Source organism: Camelina sativa, chromosome 12 (assembly GCF_030686135.1).
Source record: "Camelina sativa cultivar CO46 ecotype springtype chromosome 12, ASM3068613v1".
Taxonomy (NCBI): Eukaryota; Viridiplantae; Streptophyta; class Magnoliopsida; order Brassicales; family Brassicaceae; genus Camelina; species Camelina sativa.
The window spans coordinates 35587257-35599324 of NC_141891.1; the positions used below are offsets into that span (position 1 = coordinate 35587257).

Genomic DNA, 12068 nt, shown 5'->3' on the forward strand with positions numbered 1-12068 from the left:
TGCCATCCACTCCTCCATCTCATCCTGCTCGATCGGACACCCAAACACACTCGGCCGAGTGCCTGTTCGAGTGAGAGGTCGAGTTGTGGGCCGTGTTGTCCCAATCAGCATCAGTTTCTCCTCAGGCATTGAATCATCAATTGGAATCTCCTCTTCTATCCTCATCCTGGACAAGTGATCGGCTACTCCATTCTCTATCCCCTTGTTATCAACTATTTTCATGTCAAACTCTTGGAGAAGCAAAATCCATCTCAACAACCTTGGTTTTGTATCCTTCTTTGAGTAGATGTGCCTCAAAGCAGCATGATCAGTGTACACAATTACCTTGGACCCTACTAAGTAGCTTCTGAATTTTTCAAAGGCAAATACCATTGCTAGGAGCTTTTTCTCTGTTGTTGAATATCTTCCTTGGGTTTCATCCCAGGTTCTACTTGCATAATGAATCACATGCAGCCTCTTATCTTCTTTCTTCCTAGGACTGCTCCTACTGCAAAGTCTGAAGCATCACACATAATCTCAAATGGAAGATCCCAGTTTGGAGCTTGGACTATTGGAGCTGAAATCAAAGCAGCCTTGATCTCCTTGAAAGCCTTCAAGCAATCTTCATCAAAGTTGAACTCAGTTTCCTTACAAAGCAACCTTGTCAATGGCCTAGCTAACTTTGAAAAATCCTTGATGAATCTTCTATAAAACCCAGCATGACCAAGAAAGCTTCTTATGTCCTTGACTGTTTTTGGTGGTTGAAGTTGAACCATGACTTCAATCTTTGCCTTATCAACCTCAATCCCTTTCTCTGAAATCTTATGACCAAGAACTATCCCTTCTTCAACCATGAAGTGACACTTTTCCCAATTCAAGACTAGGTTTGTCTCCTCACATCTCTTTAAAACCCTGCATAAATTAGCAAGACAAGAAGAAAAGGAATCTCCATAGACAGAGAAGTCATCCATAAAAACCTCAACAACATCCTCAATGAGATCAGAGAAGATAGACATCATGCATCTTTGAAAAGTTGCTGGAGCATTACATAATCCAAATGGCATCCTTCTATAGGCAAAAGTATCATATGGACATGTGAATGTTGTCTTCTCTTGGTCATTAGGATGAATAGGAATTTGGAAAAATCCAGAGTATCCATCCAAGAAACAGTAGTGAGTGTGATTAGCTAATCTTTCCAACATTTGATCAATGAAAGGGAGAGGAAAATGATCTTTCCTAGTAGCTGAATTAAACTTCTATAATCAATGCACATTCTATGTCCTGTAATGGTTCTAGTGGGAATTAACTCATCATGATCATTCTTTACTACAGTAATTCCTCCATTTTTTGGAACAAAATGAACTGGTGAACCCCAAGTACTATCAGAAATAGAATAGATTACACCAGCATCAAGCAACTTAAGAATCTCTTTTTTAACTACTTCTTTTAGGTTGGGATTTAATCTTCTTTGAGGTTCAATGCTGGAGTAGGATTCATTTTCAAAATGGATTCTATGCATGCAGAGACTAGGTGAAAGTCCTTGAATGTCATCCAAAATATAACCAATAGCTTTTCTATACTTCTTTAGCTCAACAACTAGCAACTCAAGTTCTTTCTTACTTAACTTAGCATTTACTATCACAGGATAAGTAGAGTTCTCACCTAGAAAAACGTACCTTAGCCCAGTTGGGAGAGGTTTGAGCTCTACTTTTGGTGCTTTCAGTTCAGACCAGCCATCTGTGGGGGACTCGGCAGTGCACTCGGTCGAGTGGTTTTGGTGCTCGGTCGACTGTATGCTCGAGTGCGTGGTCGAGCTATCCATTTTTGCTATTTGAACTGACCAGACTTCTTCTCTTAATGCAGGTAACCCCTCAAAAACCTCTGGATGGTCTGATTCCCTACAGGAGTCCAATATCTCCTCATAGGCCTTGGTTTCTTTATGAATGAATCCTTCCTCCCCACTTTTGGTTAAGGCAGTTCTAAGGTAATCTTGTTCTGCTAGTTCTTCCATCAGTTCTTCTGCTAATTTGTCCATCTCTTCAACCCAAAAGACTTGCCCTCCAATGGTTGGTTTCTTCATAGCCTCCACAATGTCGAATGTCATTTTGAGGTCCTCTCCCAAGTTAAGATCAATTTTTCCTTGCCTCACATCAATTATTGCTCCTTCTGTAGCTAGGAAAGGTCTCCCTAATATCAAAGGGTCTTTTGGTTCTTCATCCATTTCCAAGACTACAAAGTCTGTTGGGACTTCCACTACTCCAACTCTAACTGGTAGATCCTCCAAAACACCATGTGGTAGTCTTATTGATCTATCAGCTAAGATCAAGAATATATTGCATGGCTTGTACCTTGTAGACCCTAGGCGCTTAGCAACTGATAGAGGCATTAGGCTTACTGAGGCTCCCAAATCACAAAGGCATCTGTTGAAGGTTAAAGGGCCTATAGAGCAAGGTAGAGTGAAGGAACCAGGATCTCTTAGCTTTTGAGGATTCACTTGCTTTTGGATGATAGCACTGCACTCATGGCTAAGGATCCTTTCCATCACAGCATCTTTCAAGAATTTCTGGTAAGAAGGAATCAGCACAAAGGCATCTATTAGAGGCATCCTAAGCTCAATCTCTCTAACTTGTTTATCAAATAATGCCTTGTATTTTTCAACCATCTGCTTCTTAAATCTTCCTGGGAAAGGTAGTGGAGGCTTGTAAGGAGGAGGAATGAACCGGACTTCTTTTTCTTTGGAAGTAACTGGCTTAATTTTCTCCTGAGAGGCTGCTCGATCGGGTACTCGATCACCCACTCGGTTGAGTGAGTGGTCGAGTGGTTGGTCGAGTTCGATGACGTTTTCATTCTGAGTCTCTTCTTGTTGAAAACTCTCCCCTTCTTGAACACCACTGTCCTCAGTGTCTGGTAATGCCTCCTCTCTTGTTGGTAGAACCCTTCCACTGCATAGATTGATAGCATGAGCAGATTCTAGAGAGTGCATAATGGCTTTGCCTTTGTTGTTGTCTTGCATTGTGGCAGAAGCTAGTTGATTCTCCATGGTCACATCCTAGAAGTCAGTGTGTTAAACTTGGCATGGAGTTCACTGTAAATATCTGCTATCCTCCTGTTCAACTCAGCAAATCTATTTGCTTCCTCAATCTTTCCTTGTCTTTGCCCAATCAACAACTGTTGCATCATAGCTCTTAAGTCTTGTTCTTGGCCTTGGTTAGTCTGAAACCCTGGTGGGGGACACAACTGAGGCTGGAACACTTGATGTTGTTGTTTGGGGACATAGTTTTGTTACTGTTGAGGCTGTTGAGGTGGATACACTTGGTCTTGTAGATTAGCTACATTGGTGCTTCTATAGGAGAGGTTGTTGTTCTTGAACCCTCCTTGGTTGTAGCCTTTGAATCCACCCTGGTTTTGCATATAACAGAGCTCAGCAAACTCATTCTCCCCCTCTTGAACTTGAACCTCTTCCTCACCAATGAAGTGAATGGATTTTTGTTGGCTAAGGAGGATTTTATCAAGCTTCTCATTGACCATCTTCAAATCCTTCTTGTATTTGTCCTCTTGGTCAGTGGAGGTGGACCTTATGGTTCTGTCATAGTCCTCATTGTAATTGCCATCTGACTGAGCAAGGTTCTCAACTAATTCCCATCCTTCTTCCACATTCTTGTTGAGGAAGTTGCCATTTGAAGCTGTGTCAAGAAGCATCCTGATCTTGGGAAGCACTCCTCTATACAAGGTGCTTAGGAGTGACTCATTGCTGAAGCCATGGTGAGGACACTGAGTCTGAAATCCTTTGAACCTCTCCCAAGCTTCACAAAAGCTCTCATTGTTTCTTTGAGCAAACCCAGAAATTTCATTCCTCAATCTAGCAGTCCTTGCATTTGAGAAGAATTTTGCCAAGAAAGCCTTCTTGCAAGCATCTCATGTGGTTATTGCTCCAGTAGGAAGAGTCTTCTCCCAGAGGTGAGCCTTATCTCCAAGTGAGAATGGGAAGAGCCTCAACTTGAATCCATCTTCACTCACTCCATTAATCTTTGTAAGACCACAGATTCTATCAAATTCATCAAGGTAGTGTAGGGGATCCTCCATTGGCAATCCATGGAATTTGTTGTCTTGGATCATGGAAATCAGTCCACTCTTGATTTCAAAGTTGTTGTTTGGTACTATGGGAGGCACAATGCCAGCTCTCTGGTTGTGGGTATTGGGTGCATCTCCAGCACCAATGTTCCTTGGTCTTGGAACTGGATCTTGTTGCTCCATTGCCACTTGATCTCCTTGCTGTTCTTGAACTACTCTTCTTTGCTTATGTCTCAAACCTTTTTCCAGTTTGTGGATGTTGTTAATAGGCCTTTGAAGATTGTCTTTCCCTTTGGACCTTGTGTGCATCAATAAACTGAGGTACTGACTCGAACAGGTGCACGGTCGAGCGCAGGCTCGAGTGAGTGGTCGAGTTGACTTGGAACTGGTGTCTATTTAGATACGCTGTCTGACTCGATCAAGTGCTCGATCACTACTCGGTCGAGTGGTGCTCGAGTGGGCGGTCGAGTGGGTACCTGAAACTCAAGACAGCCAAGCAAAAGAAGATTCGAGTTCAGCAACTTCACAAGTGGATAAACGAACTTAATCTTATACTAATGATGATCCTAAATGTCACAAAAACACTCTCAAATGAGCAACGGCGCCAAATTGAAACAAGAACTATTTGGTGGGTGTGATAGATATGGATTGATGGATGTATGCAATGGTGAGATATGAATGGATGGGTGGTAATGTGTTTCAATTCTCCTTATGCAGTTGCAGTATAAGAGGTGTCAATCCAATCTGAGAGTTGTGAACAATCAAGATGTGTATATGAGCCTAACTTAAACCAAATATGCAAAGGATGTTTGTCACTAACAGTCCTATTGATGAAATGAAAAGAGCAGAAAGTAAAGCTACTAGAACTAGATGCTAAATGTAAATGTAACAGAATGATTATCACTAATATGAAGCTAGAACATAAATAGAAACTATACTAATGAACTAATGCAAGACAAGTAATGAACAGAACAATAAGTAAATGCAACACAAATGCAACTGGAATTGGACAAGAGATAAGACAGGACAACTACAAATCATAAACCAAAGTTCTGGGGATGAACTCGAGCAAGCACTCGATCGAGTGTAGATCGAGTGCAGGGTCGAGCTGGGTAAATCCGTGAAACAGAATAATACAAGAAAAACAGAGCAATACACAAGCGAATCAAACAACGATAAGACAGCAGGATTAAAACTTAAAAATGAATAAACAAGGAAGGCCTTGAGGAGGGATTCATGGGCTAGACTAATGGATGAGGTCATCTAACTTGGTCAACAAATCTCAAGCAAACTTTGAGCTAATTTCTAGACATATATTTCTAAGACAAGTTTAATCCACTCTCATGGCAAGAAACAATCAAACCTATGCATCTCTAGACTAGTTCTCACAAAGTAAAGAATCTACACAAGCAGGCATTAAGCAATATGTCTCATACCAAACAAGACCTCTAATCTCTTAGCAAGCCTAATGGTAAGCTCTAGATCTAGCCTTATATATGCTTCTTAAAGATTGGTGTGATGCTAAGATGCTTGAAATCAAACCCTACCCTCTCAGTTATAGGATCAGCATTAAGAACATCTAGCCTATAAGAGATTCTACCACAATCAAGCTTGACCAAAGCAAACAAACCTCAAACACAGCCCAACCTAACCCATCCTCAAGATCCTAAGCTACTACTCACAAGAACACATGATGAACATCAAAGTCATAAACCTAGAAAATACTGAAACTTACATCAAATGAAAGATAAAGCAAAGATCTACAATATTCAAGAAGGAATCAAACACAAATTCTTAATATCCTGAAAGTTATGAAGCCAACAAAATCCAAGAATCCTATGTTTTCTCTCTTAAAAGAGTACAAGATCTAAGAAAAATAAAAGTGCAAAAGGAATAATTCCCAAAAGGGTAAAAACTAGGTTTTTGACTATTCTAAAAAGCTGGACTCTTGGTGGCTGCTGGGTACAAGGTCTTTAAATAGAAAAAGTAGTGGAAGCCCTAAAAATGCTAAAAGACAAAATAGCTAGGCGGCTCGGCCAACTCGACCCGATGCTCGGTCGAGTGACCGGTCGAGTTGGCTTCTCTCGTGCAGCTTCCACTCGGTCGAGTCCCTCTCAGCACACGGTCGAGTGTCTGGTCGAGTGAGACTCTGGACCTTGGTTCTTCAGCTTTAACTCTCTTGCTTTCCCTTCATGATTGCCTCACTTCTCCTCAGCATTGCTTCCATGCTCCTTAAGCTCCAAAATCACCTGATTATGCATGAAAAGATGCAAATGCAATGCAACTATACTCTAATGCATGATTGGTCCTAAAGCTATGCAATAATGGTCAAAATGGATAGCAAAAGATGCAAAAGATGTGAATTTACTAAGGGAAAACAGGGTAAAATATATGAACATTAGCATGCAGGTCTAGGCCCGATGAGGAGCCAACATTATGGCATGCAGACTTAGGTCTGATGAGGAGCCAATAAAAACTCAAGGTTTAGGCCTATGAGTAAAGGAAAGTCCAAAAGTCGAGAGCAAATGACGCCTGGAGCGTGAGTCTATCACCTAGAGGTGACCTTCTGTAGATTGGTCGGAGGAGTGCGGGCCGTGGAGATAGTTGCACGGGAATCCTTGGCTGATGGTTGTTCGAGATTCGAAGACGAATCTAGATTGGTGGGGGAGAATTATAACACCCGCGAACCATTTTTTTGGTATTTTGGTGAGGGTGTCGATCGACACTGTTTGTTTCTGGTTCGACTGGTTTGATTTAATTATCGATTTGGACCGGTTTGGTTTAGGGAAAACCACTAAACCAAGATATTTAAGTGTTTTGTCGACCAGAAGGGTTTTGGGAAGTTCTTTTGTCGCCGCTTTGTTGTTTTTGAGAGAAAAGGAGGAAAAAGTGTGTTCTTGAGCTTTTTGGTGACTTTTGGTGAGATTCTTGGCTGTTCTTGAGAGATTGGAAGCTAGGAAGGATCTAGAAGCTTGCTAGGAAGGTTGGATTCGTTGCTTTTGGTCTGAATCTTCCTGCAAAGAGGTGAGTGCATGACCATCGGCTTATCTAAGCTAAGATATCTAGTTTTTTTTATGTGATTTGGTGTTTATGTGGTTGTTTCTTTGAGTTCTCTATGGTATTTCGTCGCTGATTTGGCTGGGTTTGGCTTCTGGGAATGCATGGAGCGGATTGGAGAAGATTGGAGGCGAGATTCGGAGTTTTTGATCGAAGGAAATCGCTGCTTGGCATCGGTGTCGGTCGACACCAATGCGAGGACGGCTCGAGACTTTGGCGAGTGTCGATCGATGCCATGTGGAGGTGTCAATCGACACAAACTAGGGTTTTCGGGAGTGTCGGGCAGGGTGTCGGTCGACACCAGTATGGTGTCGGTCAACACCAGATTGTCAGTGTCGATCGACACCCTTCTTTCAGCTACGACGGATGTTGCATGCTTTGTATATTGTCTGGTTTGTTTTATTTATTGTTGATTGTGGCATGTAGAGATCTTATTGCTTGTGTGTATAGCCCAGTAGATGGGAGGATTGCCTCACTGAGTGTTTATCAAATACTCATGCATCCCAATTTGTGTTTGTGGTGTGATCGTGGAATCAAGGCAATGAAGAGAAGGATGTTCTAGGGACTCGATTGGATGTTGTCTGGCATTGCTAGGTTGCTAGAGTTGAGTCATTAGAAATATTGCTAGGTTGCTGGTTTCATGTTTCTTGTTGTTTGGTATTGGAATATTGCTTATGCTATAATATTGGATTATTATTGGTTTATTATTGGTTATTGGTATGGTTATTCTGCTGTTGATTGTGAATATGGTTAGGTGGCTAGTGGGTATGGGACCACTAGTTGTAGTTTATATATATATATATATATATTATTTATATTTATTATTTATTAAAAAAAAGGTCGGTCCTTTCACTGTCTTTCTATCTTTCCTTCTTTGTTGACAATTAGAATCTTCAATCCTTTATTAGAAGTAATCCTAGATAAGGCAACATATAGCTGACTATGCGAGAACACAGGTTTTGGCAAATAAAGTCCCACCTTCTCTAGCGATTGACCTTGACTTTTGTTTATAGTCATGGCAAATGCAACCGATAGTGGAAACTGTCTTCGCTGACTTTTGTTTATAGTCATGACTTTTGACTTTTGACTTTTGTTTATAGTCATGACTTTTGTTTTGGTAGGATTGAGTTTTTTATGTTCAATATTTATCATGTTTGCCAATTTAAATGCGATGATGAAGATTGTATATGATTGATTAGGAGGGGTTATTGGTTTAGGATTTAGAAAGAATTTTAATGACTTTAAAAGTTATATAAAATATGTTGTTATTCAATCAAGACTTTGTAAAACTCTTTAAAAATTTGGTGTTATTGGTTGTGGATTTGTAAAAAGTTATCTAAAATCTTGAAAAATCTAGTGTTATTGGATTAAGAGTTTTATAAAGTCATTAAAAGTTTTATGTTATTCAAGTAAAACAAAAGAATCTTGGATTGTTAATGAATTCAAATTTTATGTTATTGGTTTAAGATTTTATATCATTTCATTCATAACAAAAGTCATGAAAACTCTTTCATCAAATAGAAAGATTTTGAAAGATTTTATGAAATAGTTTACAAGATTAGGAAAAACAAATCAGCAAGATTTAAAAAACTTCCTAAACAATCTCTTATAGAATCCTTCATTTTTACTTTCTAATTTTCTATGATCAACTTGAAGGGTTCTTTCACAAAGTTGCTATCAAAATGTTAATATAGATATAGAATAAATCAAATCATTGAACCAAAATTATACTAATTGTAATCCAAAATAAGTCAAACAAAACGTTGTTTAAGGGTTCTTTCACAAAACTTCCTAAAAATCAACTTGAAGGGTTCTTTCACAAAGTTGCTATCAAAATGTTAATATAGATATAGCATAAATCAAATCATTGAACCAAAATTATACTAATTGTAATCCAAAATAAGTCAAACAAAACGTTGTTTAAGAAAGCTAAATAATATTCTTTATGTCTCATTATATATCAGTTTTTGGCTAAAAGCACGAATTTTAAAAAATAATAAATATTTTATCATTTATAAAAATTCAACCAATAAAATAATAAATATTTTATCATTTATAAATTATGCATAGATATTTTTTAAATATCTAGCGAAGGACCAAAAAAACAAGTCTTTTTAAACCAAAATATGTCTTCATTCTCTCGAACACATGCGATTCCCCCAAAGCATTGCTCAACCAAACCTCTAATATTCCACTGTATCGGGCCGGCGCCAGCCTCTCTGGCATCGGTCAATTGTTTACTTTTCTTAATTCTTAATTTTTTAATTTTCTTCCTTTCTACATAGATTACGTCAATAATATTGACATTTAGAGAATCCCAAATCATCGTCTTTCTCATTTCGTCTACGCCAATCCTTTCTCAGATCTTGAGTTTATCATCTTTTTGGTATAGGATGTGTACCATAACCACACATACATCACCATTCTTGGAGTGAATGATAGATACGAGACGACTTCTGCTTTTTTGGTTAATGGCTTTTGGAACAGAGGATTCATAATCACTAATCAAACCATGAGTTTGATATTATCGTTCCATTTAGCTTTCTCTTTCTCTTCCATTGGGAAAGTATATAATTCCAAACCTAATATAATATGGCCAGAGTCCAAAGGTTATGGTGTCGGCTTCTTTCCATTTTCGAATGGTGTATGTCATTTCATCTTGGAAACGTGTCACTTTCGTCATCACATAGGTTGTGACTCTATTTTGGATTTCTCCAATCTGAGAAAGGGAGATCAATTTTGGATTTGGGATTCAGGAACATATGATTGCGATACTATCGTTTTTGGGATGAAATTATGGATCCCTCGTTATGCCTATAATCGAACTGTGATGTATCCATTCATCCTTCTCCATGGAGGCGTGGACCTACTAGGATGAAACATATAGCCATGGGTCCAGCTAGACGACAACCAGTTGATTTCACTGAATTTGGTGAACCATGTGGACCAGGTTCAGTGAAGCTGTCATCATACCTGGGTCCATTGGTAAGGGAACACATTTCTATAATAATCGATGATTGGAGAAAGGTTGGCGAAAACATCAAAACAGTCCTCTGGAAATCTATTCAGGTTAATGTTTCTTCAAAATTTGTTTGGGTTTGCTAAATATTCTAAGTTTTTGTCTAAGGATTCTAACAATGGTTTTTTATATGGTTACTAAATGCAGGAAAGATTTAAATTAGACGAGAAGTATCAAAAGATTGGTGCATTCAGGAAAATGGGATGTCTTTGGAGAGCTTCCAAATCACGTCTAGTAACACAGATCAGGAAGGCTAAGACCATGAAGGATAGGATGCATCTAAAACCGAAGAACATTCACCCGGGAGAGTGGCATAAATTTGTCAACCATAAAGCTAGCTCAGCTTTTAAGGCTCTGAGTGATTCATACAAGGAGAGACGGCAGAAACAGATTCCTCACACTGTTAGCTGTAAAGGAATGGTTCGACTGACTGAAAAAATGGTAAGTATAATTCTTTTTATTCTATTGTGATTTATAAATGAAATGGTATATGGTTGATTCTATTTTTTCTAAAGAAATAGAGTTCATCTGAACCCAATCAAGTGACAAGGCTGAAAGTGTGGGTCAAGTCACGGACAAAAAAAGATGGGACTCCGGTTAATAACCAGGCTGCGGAAAAGAATAGTAAGTGTAGAAGTTTGCTTTCAATTTCTTTCAGTTATATAAAGTCGGTTATGATTACATTTACGAATTTATATTATTGCTATTCAGAGTACAGCAAATATTGATAGTGGCGCTCCTTCCGCATCAACATCAACTCTTGGTAAGAACGATACACTCACTCAAATATTAGGACCTCATAATCCAGGTCGGTTAAGGGCCATGGGTCGCGGTATGTCTACGACAAAGCTAGCTTGTTACCAAGTCAAGTCTGCATATATGAATCAAATGCAAGATATACTGAGAATGAATAACCCGGTAACCATTTATCAGTAGTATCTTATTATGCTTAACTTCTGATTTGAGTAAGATAAAATATTTGTTTAACATTTACACTGCCTGTAATGGCCCCAAACCGCCCTATGGCCGGACGGCCACAGACCGCCCCGGGACGTTACTTTGGGAATGTTCACCAACGATCTGGCCGAGGTTCAAGAAGACATCATGCCCCTTAGCCAGTCCGTCGGTGGCGTTTCCGAACCGCATGGAACATCTTTTAGGCTTTGCAACCCTTGAGACATTCCATGCGTTGAGCCGACTCGGACAAAGTCCTATATCAGTTATGGCTCGTACGAATAAGAAAATCCGAATATATTAAATACTTAAAAAGTTTATTACAAAACAAAACTAAAAGGTTTAAAGAGTTCGAGTTTAAGGCTTAGAGCCAAAGGTCGATTACAAAACAACATACTTTATTTTACAATAGACACACAAACTACTCCGGCGTCCTACTCGTTCACCACGCCCTCTAGTTCCCTCTAGGGTTTCCTGCAAGGCAAACACAGATCAATAAGTAATCATAAAGATTACTTAGTGAGCTCAGGATTCCTGCAAAATCATAATAAATCCCCAATTCTCAAACCCCACACAACAATCAAGCAAGCATGCATGCAACAATCAATGAAGCAACCATGCATGCAAGCAACAATCAACAACCAACAATCATAGATAGCATGCGGAAGATAATGAGCTAAGCAAGTTAGTCAAGCAAGCAAATCAATCAACTACAAACAACATGCAACATGCAAACTTGAATAAAAACTAAAGAGTTTTAGACAAGTTTTAATTCTTATGGGCCCGGTATGCTTCCTCTCCTCAACAACTCTTGAACAACCGCATTGCAGCCACAAAGGCATGCAACCGGACTTCACTTAAGCTACACTGTCGTGTAGACAGCATCGGCCAGGGTAGCCAACCAAGTAACCTCCAAGCTCTTCGTCCCAGACTCTACAACCCACGAACATGGGTTACATGTCGCGGCTGCATGCTGTACGGAAATACT

General features: G+C 39.4%; 1 protein-coding gene and 1 non-coding gene across 11 annotated transcripts in view; both read left to right on the forward strand.

Moving 5' to 3' along the window:
* The window catches only part of LOC104732598 (uncharacterized), a 30512-nt gene extending 19393 nt beyond the window's left edge, over positions 1 to 11119 (forward strand). For 4 of the 10 annotated variants that reach the window (XM_087478629.1, XM_087478630.1, XM_087478632.1 and 1 more), the window contains exons 4-7: positions 10058 to 10176; positions 10274 to 10567; positions 10648 to 10750; positions 10838 to 11119. In XM_087478629.1, the coding sequence (XP_087334755.1) occupies positions 10058 to 10176; positions 10274 to 10567; positions 10648 to 10750; positions 10838 to 10854 (533 nt within the window). In that variant the 3' untranslated portion in view covers positions 10855 to 11119. Of the gene's footprint in view, positions 1 to 1842; positions 5792 to 9499; positions 10177 to 10273; positions 10568 to 10641; positions 10751 to 10837 lie in introns of those variants that run through there. The other 6 variants (XR_015574652.1, XR_015574653.1, XR_015574654.1 and 3 more) reach the window with 4 other exon arrangements.
* Positions 3734 to 3840, forward strand: LOC147933127 (small nucleolar RNA R71). The gene has a single exon (XR_015576820.1). It is a non-coding gene; the product is annotated as a small nucleolar RNA R71 (small nucleolar RNA).
* Positions 11120 to 12068: the final 949 nt, after the last annotated feature.